The following is a 25,780-nucleotide window of genomic DNA, read 5'->3' as shown; positions in this document are numbered from 1 at the left end:
AGGCAACCAGATACCATATCTACCTGTCCACCTCCTCCTTCTCCCCCTCCTTTAGGGTAGGTTCCCTGTTTGGGTATTTTATGCAGAGAAAAAGGATTTTATTTCCTCTTAATAAAACCAAAGTCTGCAGAGGTCAGTGGGAATTATATGCACAGAAACAAGTGTGGAATTTGGCTTTAAGTGAGGCTACGTGATACTGGGAATATATTTTACTAATTAATATGAGGCTAGTTTGTTGATTGTTATGCCCGTTTGATGGATTTGTACTATAGCAATGCAATAAGCGTGTGTTGATCCACACAGCATATGTAAATATTTCCCACTATATGGGGGCCATTTAACAGAAGCCTCTGCTGAAACAAGGTCTAGAACAAGGCTGTGGTGTTTAAAACACCTACATCCTGTCAACATCAGCAGTCCTGCTGTTGCTATTACCAATGGGGCTGCACAAAGATGAGAGGTTTACCAAAAGAAATGAGATTAGACAATTGTATTGGCTTCAACGTGGAATCAGGAAAAATGTATGCTTTGATACCTCAGCACAGCAGAAGCTCAAAGTTCAGTGGTTACCTTATCTCAGCATGCTTTTAACCCTTACTTCTAAAGCACAAATAAATAAAAGAAAGCTTCAGGCTTCTTCCTGCTTCTTCGGGATCCTTGTGCCCTCACGACGGCACTCCAGAAAGCATTAAGAATAAGTACATACCTTGAAGACTAGCCTTTGGGCGAGGGAAACCGCACATTGTATTCTGAAGTAAAGACTGAAGAATTAAAATGGTTTAACTTGGCTCTCATGTCCTCACAATGAACAGCTTTGGCTCAAAGAGAAAGCTATAGCTTTTCACTTAATTACCTTTTTCTGCAGTACAAAAATGCAAGGTATGAAACAAGGTGTGCTTATATTTCTGAAATGCTTGGGAACACAAGGATTGCAAATAGGATTCAGTTATTGAGTAGTAATGAAAACCAAAAGATATGACAAATGTGGGCAGCCTTTTTATAGGACTAAGACATGCAAGAACTGAAAAGTAACAGCCTCTTCATCAGGCCACAGTGTACCCATCTGAACACAGAAGTATAGCATGGTTGAAAGATGATTCATTTAACTGCAGGTAGCAGATATTTATCTATTGGCAAGCTCATTTCAGTGTCCACTAGGGATGTAAAAGGTTAACCGTTTAAACGGAAATCAGCTGTTTAAACATTTTAAACAGCTGATTACCATTTCTACTGTGGGGGGAGGGAGCAGCAGCTGGGCAGCTCGTGCTGGTGGGGAAGCGCAGAGCCCAGGGCGGGGTAGTCGCAGCTGGGCTGGCTCCCCATGAGTGGCAGGGAGGCACAGAGCCCAGCATGGGAGTCATGGAGCTCAGCCTGCCAAGTGGAGGGAGGCGCGGAGCCCAGCCGGGAGAGAGGGAGAACTGCAGCTGGGCTCAGCTCAGCTCCCCGCGGGTGAGAGCTAACCAGCTACCACCACAGCTAGGCAGTTCTCACATGGCAGTGAGGAGCTGAGCCCAGCCCGGCTTTCCCGCCCCCCTCCTCCCGGCCAGCGTTTAACCGTTTAAACATGCTATTTTTAAACGCTTAAAAGGATTCTTAATTAAACTCATTTTTACATCCCTAGTGTGCACTAGCCTGATGGAAGGTGTTTTGTCTGAGAGTTTGCCATGTTATTTTAAGTATTAAGTAATAAAGTACTGGAAGGATGGTAGGCCTTTCTGCAGGTGTTGATATCATTCCATGTATAGAAAAGCAGCGGGATCAACCCTCTCTACCCAGCCCCTGTGTCACCGGTAGCGCTTCTTGCACTCCTTGGAACAAGAATCAGTATCTGTTATGTGGCAGTGTATCCCATGACCACTATGACAACTGGGGTGGCTAGCTGCCACCTTTCTAGTTTTATAGGAAATCTCTCTCACTTGTTGTCTTGAAAAGTCTTGGTTACAGAAGTCTACGCCTAACGCTACAGGGCTCGGCTGCAGCTGCGCCACTCCACTGTAGTGCTTCAGTGTAGACACTTACTACAGCTAGAGGAGGAGTTACCTCATCCCTGTAGTAAATCCACACACCCCCAAGAGGCGGTAACTCATTCAACAGAATGATTCTTCCATCAACCTAAAGCTGTCCACATGGGGGTAGGTCGGCTTAACTAAGTCTCACAGGATTTTTCACACCTCTGAGTGATGTAGCTATGCCGATATAACTTTTCAGGGTAGACCAGCCCTCAGTGTGGTGCATTAAAACCTTTTGACTGAATAACAGCAGAAATAAAAAGAAATAACACACTGCAAAGTCAACTCCTGGCAAATAAGGAGATACTTCAAAGTTGCTCTTGGTGTTGTTGTCGCTCCTGGGATGTGATCCTGCATGTTCACAAAACTGTACAAGAAGTGAGTAATAAAATCCCCTAAAAATGTCAAATAAGGCTGCAGGAAAGCAACTAAAATAAGGCGGGGGAAACTGGTCAAACTAAAATAAGACTGGGGAAAGTGACTTCCTGATTTGAAGCAATCCTTAGCATAGCATTAGAGGGAATGAGAGATGTTGACTGCTTGTGTGGTCCAGGGACCATCCTGCTGCAGCTACAAGGGAGAATAGCCCATTGCAGGGAAAGGCAAAATACCAGGCACACTTTTCTGCTCCTTTCAAAAAGAAGTAGCAAGCACTGCTGGTTAGCACATTTGTCAAAGCACAACATGCAAGCTTGGATGCTGTTCATGCCCTTTGAGGCCAGAGTGTGCAAGTCAGTGCAGAGACTGGCCTGTCTTCCTAATGCCCCACATAGCACAAGGCAGAAATCCGGCAATGCTTCTGCATGCTAATAGTTCATAATTCATAGCTTTATTTACAGAAGGTGTCACACAGAGATTTACGATACGGTCCCTTTAGTAAACTATAGAAATGCTAATGAAAAGCCTATTGGACTGAGGCCACCATGTACCTCTTCCCTATTAGCAAATTAAGAGCAGAAATTAAGAAATAAATTTTTTAGTGAAGAAAAGACACATATTTTCAAGGATCCCAAATTTAAGGAAATAGGGATTGAAATGCAGCTCTCCACTCTTTTTCTTGTCTCTGATATCCCAAGAGCACAATTTTTTATTGCAGTGTATACGTTTCATTACATTTACAAAAGATATCAGAGACAAGAAAAAGAGAGTGGAGAGCTGCATTTCAATCCCTATTTCCCTCTGCTTCCCCTCCTCCCTCTTCTTTCCTGTTAATAAGTACAGCCAAATGAATACAACTATTTGTATTTGATTGTGCAGTATTTTATGAATCTGGACACCCAATATTTGAAAGATTGTGCATGCCACTTAAAGAAGTACATGTCAGTCTATAAATCTATTGGTCAGTTTTTCTAAAACATCTGTCATAGTAGTAATTAAGCATTGCATAAAGACACATTGAAATAAACGCACATTCTTAATGACCGCTTTCCAATGGAACATAGGCTAGCTGTGCAAAGAGCATTACAAGCAATAACTTGCCAAAATAAGAGACAACGCTACAAACTATTCCCACTTTTACAAAAAAATCCATCCCTTGCTAGTAATCATCTAGCACAGCTAATTTCAACAGATACCCATCAAATAAAAATTCACACCATACACACTATGACACAATAGCAATTTGAAACATCCATTTCCAATTGCTCCACGTGGCCAAAGTTAAAAGTTGCATGTTCTGTTGCAAAGTGGAGGGAGAAGAGGAGGTGAGGTCATGGAAAGATGAAACCATGGTCATAGGCTGCAAGGACTGGGCAAGGACCCAACTTCCTGGCTTTGCCGTGACTGTATTGGTGAAATGTTCATCCAAGTAACCCCAAATGGCTTCTTTTTTAAACGAGATTTTTTTGGATGAAATTATATTACAAATGGGGAAACTGAGGCAGAGGGAAGAGGGGCCACGTCCTTTATCAAGTCAGTGGCAGAGCTGGGGCTGACACCCAGCTCTCCTGACTCCCAGCCTTTTAATTTACTGCTTTGCTCACTCTTCATCGTTAAGGCTTGAAAAATTTACCTAACAATCCTTCCAGAATTACCTATGCTGCTCAAGTATCCATTGTTTGGTCATAAAGTCTAAGCCCTCAGTTAACGTCCCTTCCCACTACCCACTCCAGTCAATTCCTGCCATCCTCAGCACATCAGTTAATGCCAGGTGAAACAAGGGAGGGATCTTTCACTGAACTAACCAAGAAGGAGAGGAAGTGCAGCTTATGGAAGCCAAGGAGAGTATATGGGATCCTTCTGCTTTAACAGAGGAGGGGGAGCTCTGTTCTCCCCAGTTTCACCTTACTTTAATTCCTGGTACTAGGCCAGTCTACCAGCAAGACAATGCATGCTTCCCTCCCCACAGTAAATTAGTGCTCGGAAGCTTCCCCCTCAATAAGTCAATGTATGCTGCCCCTTCCCCAGAAGGAGACCCCCGCTGAGGTGATAGGGGGCCCCTCTCTCACACACAGTCTCTGCTACAGTGATGTGGTGCTGAGGTTTCCCTCCTGCTGGATGGGATCTTCATACCAAGCCAACCCGAAGAGCAGTGGCAGCAGGCTCCTTTGTATGGGACAGCCAAACTAACACAACCTCACTAAGCAGGCAGCTATGTAGTGGGAGGGCATTCCCCCCCTCCCAGAAGAGAGCCTCATGTGTCGAGCCCTGCCTCCCATTCCGGTATGGCTCGTATGGCCTTCAATCCAACAGCAGCGGACAGCTCCTTCCTCCCATCCATCAGCAGCAGAGATGACACTGGAGCGGTCTCTCTGCTGACTTAGGCCTGGTCATTGCACCCAGATTTTTAAGTATTTCACTTACGGGGTATGGTTTTTTAATTATATAGTTATACCAGTGTGGATGCAGTTATGCCTGTATAAAATTGCCATGGACACAGTTATACCAACGTAAAGTTGCCATATATCAGTGTAGCTTATTCCCCTTCCCATACAGGAATAGCCAGACTGATACAAAGCACCTTTATACCATCTAACTGTGTCCAAACTAGGAGGCTGTACTACTTTAACTACACTAGTATAGTTAAAGCGGGACAACTTCTCTGCTAAGAGAAGGCCTAAAGAATACAGCACTGCATTGGTTTACAGTCTGTTTACATTTGTAAGATTTTCTTCACAACCAATGGAGTATGGCTAACTCCTGAGATTTCATGAGAGTCTCATGATGCTTGGTTTTTCAAAGCCCCAGTTGCTGAAGTCAAGTGATTACATGAGACCCTCACATTTCATTTTTGAACAGTTTACAGCCCTCAAGGTTGCAGAGAAAAGCTTGAAAACATGACCCAAGTACAACCTAAAGGTTCAGAAGCTAGCAGGCAAAAAGAACAAACCACCCACTTCAAAAAAACAGTTTTAATTAGGATTCTGGGGCCTGACTCATGATTTTTGAACACTTGGGGTTGGAATACTGCATAAGGGCTAGATTCTTTTTTCCTCTGGTAAATGTATGCGGAAGTTGATGGCACTCACTCAAGGAAATATTTCTGGGCAAGTGGAATTTTCAAGCCTTGTTTATAACCATCATAGTGTATCCAATCCCCTCTTGTCCACCTGGCCTCAGCCTGGAAGGACAGCGGTGAACAGAAATTGGATAGCATCAATAGGTGTGGTGACCACAACACAACCCTGGAGGAAAGCACTACGGGTACTTCAACTATTAGACCCACCTACTTCAAACCTTGCTGTTGGCATTTGCCCTTCAAAAAGTTATCCAGTTTTCCTTCTCCTTGAGTGTTATTTAAATATTCGTGCCTCAGTTAAAAATGTTTCCACTTGATGTCTTGCATTCCATCTTGGCTCGTCCTTGAGAGATCACAGTTCCGGTATTTATGACTTTACAATGCTTTTACCTTGCAGACAACTGTAGTATCAAGTCACAACTTTTCCTGGGATAAACTTTTTACAAGTAGGACTACAAAGTTATTTAAAATAGTAAAGAAACAGTTTAATAGATAGCCACGGCTTTACTATTTGTGAAGATCATTTTTACTGACTCTCCCCTTTAAGTACAGAGCCTCTTGGTATCACTATAAAGAATGAGAGTCCTGATACAGCACAGTGTTTTGGTACACTGGTTTGCTTTCATTACAGCAAGGAGATGGAGAAAAATCCACAAACCAATACTAGTTCTGCTGTAAGAAGTAAAGGAATGCTCAATATGCTTACAAAGAATATTTCTTTGTGAAATTAAAGCCTAGCATTTCAGCATAAGATAAAAAGGAATTTCCAGAGGCTGCAGAAACGCTAGGCAATCATTTACCAAGACACCACCAGCTCCTATTTCCTAAACCCTATGGTAGAAATACGGGTAAAGAATGTTAATTTGAATCCAGACCATTCCATTAAATAATTTTGTATAGTGAAACCCCACTGGCTTTTGTCATTCTTGATTCCCTTGCAATTTTGGTGACATAGGACTAAAACATCAGATCCAAGGAACAGGGGCTAGGAACTCAAAAACCCACTTCCTCTGCTAAACAAATCTCAAAACATAAGTCGCTAGATGAACCAACGAAAGAAAAACCCACAGATTCCTGTAACTCCGCCCTCTCAAAAGCACAGCTACCAAAATGATATCTGAAGAAAAGTTACTGCAGCTCTGTGGTCTGCTGCACCTCCAGGCCAGAGACCTGTGATCAATATGTGCGTTTGCAGATCACTCTGAATAATAAGTGGCTTCAGTAATAAAGACAGTAAATGTATGATTCCAGTAATCCCAAAAATACAGTACTAAAAAAAGGATTCCATTGTTCCACAAAGGACACACATCACTTTATATACAGGAACCGGAAAGTAACTCATGACAGAGATTCTGTCTTAGGTATGCATGCTTGAATTGTATTCGGTTTAGAGCAGTCCTTTAAATGCTTATTGTTTTCTTATGTAATTCACACAAGTTACTATTGTGCATCTGCTGTATTATCTATTGGATGTAATCTGAATCTTGTAGAGCTACACTGGCTTGATATCCTGCTCCTTACTGTAAATAATTAAGATGCAGTTTGCAAGGCTGGTATATACAGAGGGAGGAGAAAGAGGGGAAAAGGAAGAATTGTCTTAGTGCATCCTCCTGAATGTATTAAATTAGTCAGGTGGAAACAAAATGTGATCACAGGCATCCATTGACAGTATGTAAATTTAACACATGCATAGTGTACTCACTTCCTCGAACTAGAAACACTGACCTATTACTCTAGTGTTCAAAGCAATTGATTCAAATACAGAACATGTGATAAATAGAGATAATTGATTAAAAGTCAAAGGTTTATTACATTTAGGCCAACCTCTAAATATCATGGCAAATATTATTACAGTGTACAGTGATAAGGTAGTACAATAAACTGTGTGGAAACTTGCAGTGACTTACCAAACTGAAGAAAAAAACCCCAAGTTTAAGTCTTTCTGGATAATCACATGGCTGTTGTTAGAGAGATGATATGGAGGAACCTGACGGAGCGAAACCTCACTTATAACCTCTTTTTCAGAAAGCCTGAGCAACCCCAGTTGCTGTTAAGATCAATGGGAGCTGCAGGTACTCATCAATTTGCGGGGAGGGTGAGCGGGATTAGACCGCAAGATTTGCTCCTCTTTAGCCTTTTCCCAGATTTTAGTGTTGGGAGATGGAGCAATTCAGCCCAATGGGAGAAAAGTCACACCCTTCCTGCCACAATGCAAACCATATTATTTCTTATCACTTTCACAGATAGTGCTTTACAAACACTAATCAATCTCTGAGCTGAGATAGTTGTGACAATGGCTGGTTCTGTACCTTTTCCCCTTGCAGCCTCTTGCAGTATCCTCCTCACTAAAGTCTCTCCCTGTTTTTAACTTACACACCCCAAACAATAAAATTGCTCTGCTAATGTGGCCTCCTTTTTTTTCAGCATTTCTTCCAGATGACGACACTTCACCGAGAAGAAGGAAGTTAGTGGCCATCCCAATTATTCTCTTGTATTTAGGTTTCTTTCTTTCTTTCTTTCTTTCTTTCTTTCTTTCTTTAAAACAATTTACTAAATCATCTTTGTTAACTAATTCACTAGTGTCACTAAAACTAATTGCCTCTATGCCACAATGCCAAGAAGAGAAACTTGGAGTGAAAAAGTTTTTTTGCTTTGACTGTTTACATTGATGGAAGAGGTGATGACTCCTGTGACAAAGATATTGCCTGTGGGTTTAAACTGGAGTTAGAGCTGTTGGACTCTTGCATTTTACAGCTTTTTCCCTAACCCATCTCTTGGCATATTTGAAATTCTCCACAGGAACACACACGTTAAAAGTTTTAATCACTCTGTCTAAAGAATACTTTCCTCTCTGTTTTTCCCACCACTCACAGTAGGTCTAGACAATATGGTAGTAAAAACATCAGTGGCTGGTCCATTCTAGTGCTACCACTTTTGCTAGTATTGGAAGAGTTGCAGCACAGTGGGCGATCTCTCTAAACTCCTCTGTATTGACAGGACCTAAGGCCATGTGTACACTACAGCTTATGTTGGCATAACTTATGTTGCTATGGGTGTGAATAAACCACTCCCCTGAGTGACATAAGTTACACTGACACAAGTGCTGGTGTGCACAGTGCTCTCCCGCCGACATAGCTATTGCCTTTTGCGGAGGTGGTTTTATTATGCCAACGGGAGAGCTCTCTCCCATCAGCACAGAGCATCTTCACCAGATGTGCTGCAGTGGCACTGTATGTGGAAACAATGTTTACAGGACTAGGGCATTAAGTAGGGAAAGCTGGGAAATCAAATTTGATAAAGGCTTCCTTAATAAGTTGTTTTCCCCTATTTTTAACATAATCCTTGACATCCCAGTTAACTTTCGGAATTTTTTTATGTGCATAATAATTAAAGCAGTAGTTCAAGCTCAAATAGGTTCCAATGGCAGAAACTGATTGAACTCAGACTACAGGGACCTAGTGGAAGTTTGCCTGAAACAAAGTTACAGTTACACCCACAGTTCATGCTCTGCTGGAGACAGTGTTGGCTGACCCATCCAAAAAACTGGACGCAGCCAGTTGGGAAGGGCATGGGGCCAGAGCACCTGAGAGATGCATTGATTTGACAACATATAACCCAGGCAGCCTTCTCCAGCAGGCACCTATGGATGAATCCCCAAGGGAAGGTTGTGGTAGGCCCAGAGGTGAATCTGCGTCTTGAATGCAGCCACTCCTGTGAATGCATATCGCATCCCCACTTTTGCATATGGAAGGACGAATTCAGTTTCTATTACAGAGTCAAAATAGCCTGTAGATGATGTGATGGTCTATCGGGACAAGAGTGAGACTTGACCAGAGATTTCTGACTCCTAGTACAATTTACATGCTTCCTCACAGCACATTGCCCACAACTCTTTGTAGGGTCTCAGGAAAGACATCCCAAAAACAGTCTTAAAAAACTAGTGTTACCCTAGTCAGATGAAATAATGAATGAAGAACCCATGATCCCCTCACAAAGACACCTTTCTTCCTTACTCCTCCTCTGCTGACAGGTGCTGAATGGCCTTGGCTCAGGCAGCAGTTCGGCCATGGCTGTGACAGGCAGCTGTGCTTTAACTTGCTTTTTTTCCTGTATAGTGAGCTCCCAAATTCTTTCAAATGACAGTGATTCAAAAACATTGGAAGCAAAGTATTATTGTTTCTGAGTTTCACTTAGGCACCAAATCATCCAGGGCATTAGCCTACAGCACAGCCCCAAGGTGCTGAGGAAGGGAATGCGGTGGTGAGTTTTCTCTCCCTCTGCTCCTTTTGCCAGTGAGAGACATTGAGGCCAGGTCTATGAAATTTTTGCTGGTTCAGCAATGTGCGTTAGGGATGTGATTTTTTGGGCAACATTTCTATACCAGCAAAAGCCCTATTGTACACGCGGTTACATCAGCATAAGAGTGATGTCACTGGTATGCAGCTTATTTTGCTCAGGGAACCAGTATAAGTATACTAGCAAAAGCACTTTTTTATACAAGTATATAGCTATACTGGCAAACTTCTTCTAGTGTAGACTTGGTCTGAGTAGGTCTGCACATTGCAACATCAATGTGCAAGATTGCAGAGGTGAAAATGGTAACTTGTGCTGTTTGTGGCTAAGGTAAGCCGTGCAGTCAACAGCATTGTCACTGGCTATGTCTTCATTGCAAAAAAGGGTACGGGGATTTTTTACCATGGGATTTTTACTGCAGGATAACTAATGTACATTAGCTATCCTGTTGTCAAATTCTAATGAAGATGAGGCACTATAGTTTTTACTCCGAGGTAAACCATGGGAAGGAGAATAGTGTTGACCTCACCTAGCATGCTAAAAACCACCAAACCTTGTCTTCACTAGGATTTTACTGCAAGATAGCTAATGCACGTTAGTTATCCTGCAGTAAAAACATGTTTTCTTGGGCGGTGATGACATAGTCACAGTTAGAGTGGAAGCAGAAAATAGATTTGTAATACAATCTCTGCATTGAAACAAAGCGATTTGCTTCCATTTTTCTCCTAAGCTTATTGTCTCTTCCCTCTACCCACTCCCTTGGATGAGTTTTTGGTTTCTTTCCTACTTTTGGCTTTTTTTTTCTTCTCTCCCATTGTGTGTCTTCTATTCTCCATCCCTGCCCTTTAAAGTTCAGCTATTAAGGGGATGGGGAAGATTGTGTGCTTATTTTGTTTCTTTATGATATAAAAGAAGCTTAGAAGGCATGTTTAAAAAAAACCACAAACAAAAATGATGTGTGAGGTGGAGGCAGCGTGTGGCCCTTCTTGCCTTTCACTTTAAGCCTGGTCTACACATAAAGATTTTGCTGGCATAGCTATGTCGGTTAAGGGTCTGAAAGTAAATCACACACCTACTTAGCATAAGAGAGTCTGTTCTAGATTTGATTTTGACAAACAGAGAGGAACTGGTTGAGAATTTGAAAGTGGAAGGCAATCACGAAATGATAAAGTTCATGATTCTAAGGAATGGAAGGAGGGAGAACAGCACAATAAAGACAATGGATTTCAAGAAGGCAGACTTTAGCAAATTCAGGGAGTTGGTAGGTAAGATCCATGGGAAGCAAGTCTAAGAGGAAAAACAATTGAAGATGGCTGTTTTTCAAAGAGACATTATTAAGGGCACAAAAGCAAACTATCCCACTGCGTAAGAAAGACAGGAAGTATGGCAAGAGACCACCCTGGCTTAACCAGGAGGTCTTAAGTGATCTAAAAGTAAAAAGAGTCTTACAAAAAGTGGAAACTAGGTCAAATTACAAAGGATGAATATAAACAAATAACACAAGTATGTAGGGACAAAATTAGAAAGGTCAAGGCACAAAACGAGATTAAACTAGTTAGAGACATAAAGGGTAACAAGAAAACATCCTACAAATACATTAGAAGCAAGAGGAAGAGCAAGGACAGGGTAGGTCTGTTACTCAAAGAGGGGGGCAGGAACAATAACAGATAATGCGGAAATGGCAAGGATGCTAAATGACTTCTTTGTTTCGGTTTTCACCAACAAGATTGGTGGCAATTGGACAACTAATATAGTGAATGCCAGTGAAAATGAGGCAGGATCAGAAGCTAAAACAAGGAAAGAACAAGTTAAAAATTACTTAGACAAGTTAGATGTCTTCAAGTCACCAGGGCCTGATGAAATGCGTCCTAAAATACTAACGGAGCTGACTGAGTTGATATTTGAGCCATTAGCGATTATCTTTGAAAAGTCTTGGAAGATGGGAAAGATTCCAGAAGACTGGAAAAGGGCAAATCTAGTGCCCATCTACAAAAAGGGAAATAAGGACAACCCAGGGAATAACCCAGGGAATTACAGTCCGCTTAACTTCTGTACCCGGAAGAATAATGGAGCAAATAATTAATCAATCAATTTGCAAACGTCTAGAAGATAATAAGGTAATAAGTAACAGTCAGCATGGATTTGTCATGAACAAATCATATCAAACCAACCTGATAGCTTTCTTTGACAGGATAACAAGCTTTGTGGATAGGAAGGAGGCAGTAGATGTGGTATATCTTGACTTTAGTAAGGCTTTTGATACTGTCCCACATGACCTTCTCTTAAACAAACTAGGGAAATACAACCTAGATGGAGCTACTATAAGGTGGGTGCAAAACTGGTTGGAAAACTGTTCCCAGAGAGTAGTTATCAATGGTTCACAGTCATGCTGAAAGGGCATTAGTGCGGTTCCGCAGGGATCAGTTCTGGGTCCGGTTCTGTTCAATATTTTCATCAGTGATTTAGATAATGGCATACAGAGAGTACACTTATTAAGTTTGCCGACAATAGCTAGCTGGGAGGGGTTGCAAGTGCTTTGGAGGATAGGATTATAATTCAGAATGATCTAGACAAACTGGAGAATTGGTCTGAGGTAAATAGGATGAAATTCAATAAGGACAAATGCAAAGTACTCCACTTCAGAAGGAACAATCAGTTACACACGTACAAAATGGGAAATGACTGCCTAGGAAGGAGTACTGTGGAAAGGGATCTGGGGGTCATAGTGGACCACAAGCTAAATATGAGTGAACAGTGTAACACTGTTGCAAAATAGCAAACATGATTCTGGGATGTATTAGCAGGAGTGTTGCAAGTAAGACACGAGCAATAATTCTTCTGCTCTACTCTGTGCTGATTAGGCTTCAACTGGAGCGTTGTGTCCAGTTCTGGGCACCACATTTCAGGAAAGATGTGGACAAATTGGAGAAAGTTCAGAGAAGAGCAACAAAAATTATTAAAGCTCTAGAAAATATGACCTATGAGGCAAGACTGAAAGAACTGGGTTTGTTTAGACTGGAGAAGAGAAGACCGAGAGGGGACATGATAACAGCTTTCAAGTACACAAAAGGAGGAGGGAGAAAAATTGTTCTTCTTGGCCTCTGAGGACAGGACAAGAAGCAATGGGCTTAAACTGTAGGAAAGGAGGTTTAGGTTGGACATTAGGAAAAACCTCCTAACTGTCAGGGTGGCTAATCACTGGAATAAATTGTCTAAAGAGGTTGTGGAATCTCCATCATTGGAGATTTTTAAGAGCAGGTTAGACAAACACCTGTCAGGGATGGCCTAGATATTACTCAGTCCTGCAATGAGTGCAGGGGACTGGACTAAATGACCTTTCAAGGTCCCTTCCAGCCCTATGGTTCTATAACTATGCCAGCAGAAGTCCTCGCATAGATGCTGTTATGCAGGCAAAAAAGTCCTTTTGCTTATATAAGCTGCATCTCCACTAGGAGGCTTGGCCAATATAGCTATGCCAGCAAACCCTTTCTAGTGTAGACATGGCCTTACCTGTGTGTTTAAATTTACACATGCAAAGAGTTCATTGACCTCACTGCCTAAGGTCACTCAGAAGGGAGCCTTTCATAAGAAGAAGTAAATCCCATAGGCCAAAGCATAATACCATATATCCCAGAACAGGTAACAGGAACCTTTTAAAGGAATAGAACCAAATCTAATGAAGTTTGATATACGAGATAGCACACTCAGCTGCGTCACATTGTTCCCCCTTGACTGTTCCCAGAAACTACCAGTCCAAGGAAAACTGTGTGTAGTGCGGGAAGCAGTGAAGGAAGCCAGACAACTGCTGCCCTTGCACCCATACCTGTCACATACCAGCTTGGGCAGGAGGGAGACGTATCCTGGATGCAGAAAAAAATAAAAGGAACGGGGAAAGTGGGTCCTTCCCCAGAAAACTGAAATACCACATGCAATTTTCTGCATTTCTGAAGAGTAACCCATTTCAGATAGAATAACTGCATGCAATGATACATAAGCTTACTTGGTAATACTCTGAAAGTTCTGCACAAGAGAAACTTGTCAGTGGCACATTATGTTCTGTAAACAAATGTGAATCATGATGGCCAGGTTCCAAATGCAGTTACACACTTGCCCATCAGATGCACAAAATATGTGTAAAATCAGAATTACTACTGGTGAGGAAAGTAAAACTGATGGTTACTTCCCCATGAGAAGGGAGATTTAGCTTACTCACCCACGTTCCATTCATTAACTTCCAAGGCTCCTCATACAAAATCGTGTCATTTGACTTTATTTATATATAGATACAAAAGGATTTAATCCTCACTATACCTGCAGATCTCAACAGAAGAATAACTATGGAGCCACTAGCGCTGCCTTAATAAAATCCAACTTATTGGTGCATATTTTAGAGTGATATTTTGGCATCAGAGAGTTGATTGAGCACTTTAAAAAATAATTGATGGGACAGATTCTCTGCTGTGCTTTCTGCTGGGTACAGCGGACAGGGCTGTTAAGGCTCCCCTTTCCTGCCCAGCCACAGCCCTATACTTGTTAGAGCAGCCTCTAGGGACCTACCACCATATAAGGATTATGGAGCATATTTTACTCCTGTCACTGCTTCTCCCCACCCCCAAAATGCCTCTCCCATCCCCTGAGATGGCCACTGCACCAGCGGCCATAAGGAGAGACGTATAAGAGCCAGCTCCATGTCTGCTCAAGAATCCACCATTCTGAGGTATCCTCAGCCAGGAAGCTGCAGTTAATCTCTGCAACCTTTGCACTACCTATGAAGAAAAGAGCAGAACAGAGCAAGACAGAAAGTCTGTATCTATGTCTCTTGCATTTCATCTTCCTCCTTCCTTCTATGCCTACATGTAAGTGTCCCCCCTTAGTCTTTTTCTCCCTCCTCCCTTAAATCCTGCACTACATTTCCTTTCTACCTCTCTTTTTCCTTCCAGCATCCCCTGTTTAGTCAGGACTGCAGCTGATCTAACTGAAACAAACTTCACCTTGAATAGTCCCTTAGAATATGTGCTAAATACTTATGCTAAACAGTCTGTTCCACCTTGCATTTAGCTGTGACACTCTCAGTGCCTTTGCCAGACCTGAAGAAGAGCTTTATCTAAGTGGAAAACTTGTCTCTCACCAACAGATATTGGGCCAATCAAAGATATTACCTCACCCACCTTGTTTCTCTGAAAAAAGCCTATTTCTTTCAATTCCACTCCCCTGTGAGCCAGATCAGACACCCTCACTCTGTTTGCACCAATCAGCAGTGGTAACATCTGCATTTCACTCATCTGATTGGTGGCTGGTGGGAGCAGCTGAGCCGGCACAAGACAAGTAGTGCTTCACAGACAGTATGCAGTAATTGCTCAGTGCCTCTTCAGAGACCATCTCAAGTGAAACATGGTTACAAAAATGGGGAGAAGAGAAGGAAAGTATCTGGGGTCACCGTCCACCAGCAATGGGCCTGAGTCTGTGTAGCAGTGAAGAGAGCTCCCATAACTTAAAAACGGAGCCAGCTGCAGCTCCTAAATTATTTGCCGCTGTGGCTTTAGCTTAAAATGATACTGGAACAAATCCAAGAACACCGAAGACTCAATGGATACCATTATGCTGCACAATGCTGGCCGCTCAGGGCCTTATGGTGACAGCTGAAATAGAGCTCATCATGTCTCAAAAGTGCCATACCACTAAACTACAGGAGAATCCCTACTAGCTATTAGCTGTATAGAGCTTATGATATAGACCGCTTATGACATAGACTGCTCCTGAACTAATTTCATACTGTAGGGAGCAGTGCTACACATCACAGAAGCCGGTTCATAACAACAAAAACCACAAACCACAAATATGTACCCCAAAAAGGAGGCTCAAATTGACAACCAGTGCACTTCTATAATTTCTGACTTTATCTGCTGCCAGTGGAGCTAATCTTTTGCCTATACCCCTTTCTCCAATCACTGATTTTGTTTTTTCAGAGTCAAAAAGTACCCAAGACTACTGAATAACAGCCACTGTGCAGTTTTTACATCTCTTCAAATGCATACAACTTGTCAATAAAAGTTAAGCAAATCAAAACTCTACATTTTATAGATAATTTAGATATCTTGTTGTTCATCAGGAGATTACACTTGACAGGCACATTTTCTTGATATGTTTCTCACAGAGATCTTCAGTTTACATATACACTGTCAGGTAGATGAAGCCCCAAACTTAGGTTTTGTTTTAAAAAGTTATACTGAAATTGGCATTCATATATTTAATTCATTTTTAAAATAGGAATGGAAACAGCTTTGTTTAGATTCAAATGCAGTGTTTGCAACCCAAACATTGATGCATTGTGAGAATGTGCCCCACCAAAAAATGAAAGAGACTAAGCTATTTAATTTCTAGTCGTAATGACCTGCCAACTATATTGAAAGTGAACAGTGAATTAGATTGGTAAACTCCTTTACGTTAATCATCTAAAGTATTAATTATTAATTATTATTATTATTATTATTATTATTATTATTAACACAAGTAAGGAAATTCGTCTGTCAAATGTGATGGACGTTCAAGCGGCCAATGGCCCTTGCATTCAGTTTCTTTTTGGAAGTTAATCATCACTTGTTTAAGATTACTGCAAAACTGGAGATCTCGTTTGCGGTACGTTGGACTTCAAAGATAATAGCATCAAACTATTAACATCCGGTTTGACTAACCAGTCATTCACTAGCAGACATGTTAATCAACATAAAATTGCCCCTTAGACCTTAATAATAATAATACGGACAGAGAATCTGTAGCAATGTTAGAAATGTCACATGCATCAGAAAACAATAGCTCTTAGTTAACGAAAACATACAGATTGACCCATATTCCACACAGGTTAAACGGTTGGGTTTACTTGTATTCTCCTCCAGGTAATACAATACTGAATTACAGAGCAGAGGATACTAATGCTCCGGGTGAGTAGGTTTGCAACATTTCTTTTCAGTTTCATTATATAATACCGCTGCCAGTTATAAGAAGAGGCGGCAGGTACATACTATAAGCAGGTGCAGTCATTGTATAGATAACCACATTTGATTTCGCATTCCCTGCTTGGTTTAGTTTTGTAAAAGGTTCCCCGTGACCAATGACAATGAGACTGGGTTCATAAAACGTATCAGATACAGACGCTATGGTCCCGGCCCCTGAGAATGAACTAGTTAGCTACCCACAGGTATAGCCAACAAACCCCCCGTGGGACGCTGTGGATGACACTGTTCAGAAACGAAGCTGGCAAAGAATACAGTAAAACAGCATCGCGCTGTACAGAGAAGGGAACCGTGCAGGAGGCAGCGAGCCTCTTTCGCTTCAATCGGGGCGCTATGGCAGAGGTACAGATGCTGCTCCGGACTCACCGATTTTAGCTAGACTGGCCACCAGGATCCAGAGCGCGATGATGTAGGGCGCCTGCACATGATGCCATTTGAACGAGACGATCTGAAAGTAGTGAGCTCCGTCGACAGCTTCATGGTCCGCCGAGCTCTTCTCCTGTCCCAGGGCGGCGGGAAGAGCCCGAAGCCCCTCAGCGAGGGGCACCTGTCTCATCTCCGAGCCCATCGGCTGCGAGCGGCCGGCGCGCTCCGATCCCTTCGCCCCTCGGTCCTCGCCCCTGGCGGGGACGGCTCAGTGAGTGCCGGCGCCGGGATCCCCCTGCCGAGTCACCGGAGGCGTCAAGCAGGGCAGGTGCCCTGCATCCCCCTGCCCACGGCCGGGCTGCCGCCTCCCGGTGTGTGTGTGGTGTGTGTGTGTGTGGGTGTGTGTGTGTGTGCGCGCGTGGGGGGCCGGCAGGGCTCCGGAGGCGCCACGCGCGGTGCACGCGGGCAGATGCTGCAGCTCGGGTCCTGCGGCCCGCCGCCGGCAGCTGCCTTTATGGGGCTGTCCCCGAGCCGCCAGAGGCGGAGCTACGCTCCCCTCGCCCCTGCCGCCGCCGAGCCCTGCCAGCAGCGCCGCCGGGGATGTTCCGCCGAGCCCGAGCCGGACTCTCCGTGCAGCGCTGGGCACGGGGGGTTTGGGGGCTCCCGGCGCCTGCACGCCAGGGGTGCGGGCATCGGGTCCCGGGTGGGGCGTGTCACCGGAGCACAGGGGCGGCGAGCCCTAGGGGAAGGGCCCGGGAGTGACGGTCATGGAGCCGGAGCAGCAGGGGGGGCGAGAGGCCAGGGAGCCCCGCCGCTCCTGGGACATGAGCCGGTCCTCTGAGGAGTATGGGGGCATCCTTCTCCAAGCAAGGGCCGACCGCAGCCCCCGGGGACAACCCCGGCACTCACATTCGCAGCCCCTGGGACACCCCCGCACTCACACACACACACGGAGCCCCGGGGGCACCCCCGCACTCACACACACACACGCACGCACGCAGCCCCGGGGGCACCCCCGCATTCACACACACACACACACACGCAGCCCGGGGGACACCCCCGCACTCACACACACACACGGAGCCCCGGGGACACCCCCGCACTCACACACACACACACACACACACACATTCGCAGCCCCGGGGGGCACCACCGCACTCACACACACACACACACGGGGGCACCCCCGCCCACACACACACACACACACACATACGGGGGGACACCCCCGCACTCACACACACACACACACACAGCCCGGGGGACACCCCCGCCCCACACACACACACACACACACACACACACACGCAGGGGACACCCCCGCACTCACACACACACACACACACGCACGCAGCCCCGGGGACACACACACACACACACACACACACACCCGCCCCGGGGACACCCCCGGGCCCTCGGAGGAGAAACTCCACTGGCTTGACTTCCAGCGACCCGCAGCTTCAATGGGAGCAGAATAAAAGCTGCTGAGTCCCCGAGGAGACTCTCTCCGGGCCGGGCTGTCGGCCTGCAGCGGTTCAGGGCTTGGGGTTTTTTTTTAAACTCTCCTCCCTGCTGTCTTTGCCTTTTCTTTTTTATGGTTACAAGGTGCAGCCCTTTGGGATCATCCCTCCCTCCCCCTTTGATAACCTCTGCCAGAGCGCCTCAGTAGTGCGCATTTCAGGGCCCGGACTGTGCGTACTGTGTCGGGCAGCCGGACCCAGGATAACCATCACCCTGCAGTCAAAGGGATGGCAACCAAAGCAGCGTGTGTTCTGAGCAAACGGATCTCATTCTCAGCGCACCTCCCCACGCTCCGGCTGCGCCGCCCAGCAGCTCCGGGCTTTCATGTGTACCACGGGGCAACTGAAAAATAGGTGGGTGCAACGTGTGCAGGACGCTATTTCTATGGCCCGGGGTGGAAAACTACTGCTAGGCCATTTGCATAACATGATGCACGTCTATGCTCAGAGTTCAGAACGAGTGTGATTAACAGCAGTGTGGAATGCCCCTAAGATAAGAAAAAGAAGTAAGAGGATGTAAAGAGCTTTAAAAAATCAAGGTTGATTAAGGCATTGCAGGAAAATAAGGAAAGACCCTTGGTCTGTAAATCAATTAATTGGTTATTTAAAATAATAAATTTGCTAGTACAGGATGTGCTTTTTCAATTAGGTGTTAACTTAAGGTGTCTCCCCTTTATAGGTTACTACCCTTATTTTGAGCTACAGAACTGGGAGACCAAAGGCCACTAAGACTGATTTAGCCAGCATTTCCTCAAACAAGGGCACCCTCAGGTTAGCATGATGGTGGAAGTTGCTCTTTTACCTTTTTGCGGCCCAGGGCCTCACCTCAAACCAGGAGAAATTTCACTGTGTATTAGTCCTACAAATTTCTCCTCACCTCTCCCTGAAATAGCTGAGTGAGGTGGTTATGGGGTGATTGTCCCCAGATGGATCATTCTGAAGCCGCATATTAGTGTAAGACGGAAACTTGCATGATGTGCCTCTGCTCAAGGATGAAGTGGAAGATGTGGCCAGCAGCAACTTGAAAATGTTCTCCTCATCTCTCAGAGATGTTTTAGATCAAGTCTGGCTGGGGTTGGTTCTGAATGGCCCCAACCAGTCAGAGCACAGGGATTTTTGTGCTGTGGGATTCTTGTGAAGCAACTGACTATACAGCTGGAAGTCAATATCTGTACAGGATCTGTGTAATTGAATTAGCCCAGAAACCATTTCATTTGAGTATAATACAAATTAGAACCTTCCCTTCTGGGACATATATTTCATGCTAAAAGGGTGTGGTGTTAAGCATTGTTTACAAAAGAACTTTGTTACTCCATACAATGCACCCACACAAGGAATTTTCCTTCTCAATTAGACATTGCCCTTTGTAACTAAAGGAGAGGGCTTTTTAAGTACTTAGAGCAGAATGCTTGTAGGTAGGAGTCCTTCTTTGACTCTGGCACTGAGTCACTGTATGAGTTTGGGAATGTTACTTAACATCTAAACTGTCTACACTGACGCTATGTTGTCTACATATAAACTGCTATGCCCGTACAGCTGCAGCTGTGCCATTGTAGCACGGCAGTGTAGCCGCTCACTGCAGCAGTGGGAGGGGTTCTGCCATCACTGTTGTTAATCCACCTCCCTGAGAGGTGGCAGCTAAGTCATAGAAGAATTCTTCCATCCACCTAAATGTCCTCTACACCAGGGGTTAGGTCGGCTTAACTATGTCACTCAGGGGTGTGGATTTTTCACATCCCAGAGACACTTATCTGGGCTGACTTAACTTTTTAGTGTAGACCTGGCCTAAGCAAATTTTTCAGAGCCTTCCAAGTTGCCAAGTATTCACAACGTAAGACCTGGTCTATACCTAAAACTTAGGGGGATCTAGCTACATCACTCATCCCTAAGAGATGTAGTTAAGCCAACCTAAGCCTCAGCACAGACAGCAGTAAGTCGATAAATACATTCTTCCATCACCGAACTACCACGGCTCAGAGGGGTAGATTAATTACAGTAACAGAAAAACCCCTTGCACCACTGTAGCAAGTGTCTATGCTCTGCTGCTACAGTGGCACAGCTGCAGTGCTATAGTGTGCCACGGTAGCGTAAACATAGCCCCCAAAACACTGCCACCAATGTTTTAAGCATCCTAGCTTGCTGTGTAGTTCCTCCCCTTAGACTGGGGGAGGGGCTTTTAGCCATGGGCGGTCCCGGAACCCAAATAGTGGCTTGCTGTGAGCAGCATTAGATAACATGGTACTTAAAACAGTGGCAACCAATCTTGGGCAATCCCACATGAGGGGCCCCAGTGGGGTTAACACTAATGGAGCTGAATCAGTGTTAGCAGCCAGGAAAATCATTTGAAATACTCTGGTAGTGTAGACAGGGCCCATGTTTATCTGTTTATAAAATGGGTATAGTACTTCACTACCTTAAAGGGATGTTGTGAGAATTAGAATTTGTAAGGCTCTTTGAACTCCTTGGTGTAAAGTGCTAGAGAAGTACATTGTGTTACTGTTTTGTTTTTTTATTTTTTAATTGCCAGCTTATGAAAGATTCACAAAACGAGGTTTACAGCATTGTTAAAATGGCTCCAGAACACAATTACTAGCAACAACAAAGGCAGGGGCTAGATGTGTTTGTGACAGAGCTGTCCCATCACTGTAACTATTCTTCTAAGCAGGGGGATATTCAAATATAAAAGGCTGCTGCTCTCCGAACTGCACAGAGTGCAGGATTCTTGTGCATTTCGTTAGCATACTTGCCAGCCAGAAAGGAGCAGGCAGGATAGAGGAATTACCCTAATAAGCATGTATTTACGTACAACACATGTAAACCTGCTAAATCAAAGTTTCAGTGTACATGTCTTATTATGTGTGCACACATGTACAGAATATGTATCTATACAAAACCCATAAAGAGAACATTCAGGTTGCATGGCAAAACACTTAAGTCATGAAATGTCGGAGTTAATGTTGCACGTATTCATGCATAACTGCTGTATTCTTGTGTGACCATTTGGGTCAGGCTCTCTCTGGCTAGTTTCATGAAACATGCTTTGATATCAATAATTTGTAACATGCATTTCAGTACCATCTTTGCCATAAAAATATCATACCACACAAGATCTGTTATATAATGAGTCTGCAAGACTAGAAACAATGGCTTTTATATATTGGAAAATTGCACAGGACTCAAACAGAGAGAGACACTACAATCAATAATCTTTTATATATTAATATTCCCAAATAAACTTTGATGAGCTAAGGTTAAAAGTGTGTTTCAATGGAGTCCAGTCATCATCATCATCATCATCATCAAACTCTTAGTCTACTGAGGACCTTTGTGCCAGCCAGAGTAACCACAGCTGATGGCATCACACCAGGCATTGTGTGGTGAAGTTCCCACATCTGGCTCAATCCTACGAATCCACAAATCTCTGTGGCAGTTATGTAGGCAGTGCCAGGTAGGGTCATGGTGTGCACCTCTTCGTATTTTGGAGTCCAGACAATGCTCCCAATTAAGAACAAAAAAGTCCCACACTTTAAAGAGTTTGGAAATGAACTGTTAAAGACTCCAGCAGCAATATAAGTCTTCATCACTTACCATTACCACCCATGACTTGCACTTCACACCCAGACTTAAATTTACACTCCTATTTTGTTCTTTAATAGAAATACACTGTTTCTATATACACTGATATACAATGATACAATATACACTGATACATTAATCAACTATACTGATATACTGATCAAATATTTAGTAAAGATTTCAAAAGGAATAAATTATGTCAAAGTTTTTATAGTATGATATGTAAGGACACAGAAGAATAGAATTGGAATGACTTGTTTGATGTTATGAAACTTGTGTGGGGTAGGTATATAGAAGTGAATGCAGAGCATGCAACTTTGTAGTTTAAATTATATTGTGCAACAATATAAACCTGATTTACCAAAATCTCTGCAGGTGTATATTGGCACAGCTCCATTGGTTGCATCGGTTTACACTTGCAATGAATTTGACACAGTTTGTTTGCAATGAGTAATGTTGCAGTACGTTAATGGTACAATACTTAACCTTAATTATAGCAGAGCTCTTGCTCGGCTGTAATATTGGAAATGACTTTTCTTACATGAAAATGGGATTTTATAGTCTAGTAGCATGGTGGGGTTTGGTTTGGTTTGGTTTTTTGACCTTTGCTATATATTTCTGCAAGCTTTAGCAAGCAAAATTAAGGTTGGGTGAGCAGTGTGAGACAAGTGGGGAGATAGTGGGAAAAAGAGGATATGGCAGTGGGAAACTGACTAGATTCCTTGCCTGGGCATTCCAAGACATTAATGGTTTTCAAAAAATAAAGTTGTGGGAGACTTTTAGCTGGGCTCTACTGAAACACACTTTTAACCTGAACCCTTTCTTAACAAATCAAAGGTTTTGTGGTTGCTTATTTCCATGCAGCATTTTGTTTGATTTTTCATAAATGAACAGCAAAAGTTTGAATCAGGCTGGCATCTAAGCGGGGGGGCCCTGCTCTGACTTATCATTTGAGCCTCCCTACTTGGGATTTCCCTCCTACAGAAGGAATTAACATGTGGGGTATCGGGGGCATGGGGAAGAAGGAAGGGAGGCCGTTATTCACATGAAATTCTTTAAGTGCTTCAAGTTTTATATTTAGAAAAAAACGAGTTTGCAAAATATTACTGTGTATCAAGGACTCATCTTGCCCTAGCCTCACATTCACATTATTATTACTGATAATAATTGGGGAGCCCCACTCATGGATCAGGACCCCCTTGTGCTGGGCATGATACAAACACAAAACAAAAATCTAGTCTCTGCTCCAAAGAATTTACAATCTAAGTATCTCTCTTGTATGCCCTCCAGCACATGTCCTCTGGTACCCTGCATCTTCTACCTTCACTCCCTTAGTCACCTATAGCACATTTCACACTCCCCCAGTTCCTGGCATCCCCCTCTTCCATGCCACTCCTCTATATTTCCACATTTGCTGCTTCCTCTCAGTCTGTCTTGTGCCCTACAAGTCTCCTGTGATTCATGTTCCTGCTCCTCTTGCCTCCCCTGTAGCCCCGCCCCAATTCTGAGACCAGTGAGGACAGACGTATGCCACTCCTCCATGTGCTCCCCCCATTTCATCTTCATTCCAGGCCTCCACGTCCTCCCACACCTCCCTACATACCACTTCCAAATGCCTGCTTTTCTGCATTTCCCCATAGGTGCCTGCCCCCTCCCATGCTCCCTGCTCAGCTATCTGACTCAGGTTAACAGCAGCAGCGTAGCCTGGAGAAAGCAGCAAGTGAGTTTACAGTTATAATTGTTTCAAAATGAATTTAAAATGTTGCTTTGTATGAAAGAGCTGTGTAGGCGTGCGGCCCAACCCATAGCAGCAGGTTTCAGAATAAAATTGCAAACCCAAGGGAAAATACTGCATCTGACACTGAAAGGTCCACACGTTTCTGTGCAGGAACTTCACCATGCTGGCCCAATGTATAAGAAGTCAGGACCAGAGATTTCTTCAGCTGGGCCCAGAAAGAGGAGCAAACAGCAAATGAACAATGACTTGCTTTAGCCGTGGGAAAAATAAACAGCCCTTAACTTACAAAGGCAATTAATCAGTGTAGTTTCAGTGTAAGCAAGATGGTCAATGCTCAGGTACTTCTGTTTCTGGGCTCTGCCCTTGATGCTTCCTGATCGTGCTTCCTGGCTGGGCTCAGGGCTGTCAAAGGGAGTTCTCTCTTCTCCTTTGGGATTCTCCCCTTATATTACTGCTCTATTAAATCCCCAGTGAGTACCTTCTGTGCCAGCCTTAGCACAGAGAATGTTACACCTCACCCCATCATGAGATCTTTATATTATACATCTTTGTAATTCCCCCATTACACTCTCCACAAAAAAATTACAAGGCATTTCTCATCAAGGCCAACAAAATAAGCTTGAGTCTGCAGGCCAAGATGTTTTGGAGACATAGTGAGCCCCAAAACGTAAGACATTTTTTTCAAAACATCCTGCAGGGACTTTTAAAAAATACCATAACTTTAAATCCCTTTTCCTATTGGGTTTCCTGAGCTCCCAGAACCCTAAAATGAGATGTATCTTCTGAAGTTTCAAGGGATGTCATTTTTTGGGGGGAGAGAAGGTAGAGATGAAAAGTGATAATTAAGACCATGATCCTGCAAACACTCAGGCACACGCTTACATTTTCTACCACATTGAAATCAACTGGGCTACTCACAGAAGTAAAGTTAAGCGTGTCTGTATGTGCAGGATCAGGGTTATCAGGAGAAGCTAGACATCAGCTCAACTAAGGAATAGATACTGAGGTAAAATAGAAATGAACTGACTAATGTGTCTGTGTACCACTGCCCTCTACTGGACAGTCCCAGTGCAACTATGTGACTGCTCTTTTACTGCTGATTTAAGATCTGACAGATTCCTCTTTCGTTCAAGTGGTAGGGAGGATCTCAGTTCCATCCCTGCTGTCACTATGAAGTTCCAAAGGCCCTGGGGTGCAGCATGGATATCTGAAATACATACCCTGTAACATTACCAGCCTATCCCATTAGCAACCCTACCAACAATGAAGGAAAATAAACAACCTCAGCTTTCCAAAGGATTATAGTAACCAGCTGTGAGAAAACAGATTCTTGATATCAGCAAAATAGCTTGACAGTGTCCTTTTTAATGATTAACTTCAACAATCTGGTTTGTCAGGACACACTTCAGTCCTAGGAGGCAAGGCAGGGTCAGAGCGACTATTAAAAATGAAAGCTACATAAGTTTGATCTTTTTTGGAACCAAAATAATAACAACAAGAGAAGAAAAGCAGCGTTTATAGCAGAGTAATTTGATAGTGAAAATGAAATGAGACTACGTTTGGTGAATCTCTTGTATTCAGTTATATTTTGGGGGCGATAAAAAGATAACCCCCACAAATTCCAGAGAACAGCTATGCATTTAATCTGGTAAATCAAAGTAAGAACCCACCCACACAGTAAGTAAGCCACTTCAGAACCCTTTCAAAGCTTTAATGGCTGGAACCTGCCTTCAAGGCACAGCTCAGCAGCACGGGGAGGAAATGAGATACAGGGGCCTAGTGGGAGCTCCTGGAGGGGTGCCTAAGGTACA

At 43.7% G+C, this 25,780-nt stretch overlaps 1 protein-coding gene across 2 annotated transcripts in view; it reads right to left on the bottom strand.

The window, feature by feature from the left end:
• The window catches only part of SLC9A3 (solute carrier family 9 member A3), an 80,138-nt gene extending 62,625 nt beyond the window's left edge, over positions 1–17,513 (bottom strand). For both annotated transcript variants that reach the window (XM_067569837.1, XM_067569836.1), the window contains exon 1: positions 17,136–17,513. In XM_067569837.1, coding sequence (XP_067425938.1) covers positions 17,136–17,337 — 202 coding nt within the window. In that variant the 5' untranslated portion in view covers positions 17,338–17,513. The remainder of the gene's footprint in view (positions 1–17,135) is intronic.
• Between the last annotated feature and the right edge of the window lie 8,267 nt (positions 17,514–25,780).

This window comes from Emydura macquarii, unplaced genomic scaffold (assembly GCF_026122565.2).
Source record: "Emydura macquarii macquarii isolate MOO-44397 ecotype Brisbane River unplaced genomic scaffold, CSIRO-AGI_Emac_v2 contig_2948, whole genome shotgun sequence".
In the NCBI taxonomy this organism is placed as follows: Eukaryota; Metazoa; Chordata; order Testudines; family Chelidae; genus Emydura; species Emydura macquarii.
Note: the sequence above shows the minus strand (reverse complement) of the source record. Positions and strands in the feature narration are given on the sequence as shown.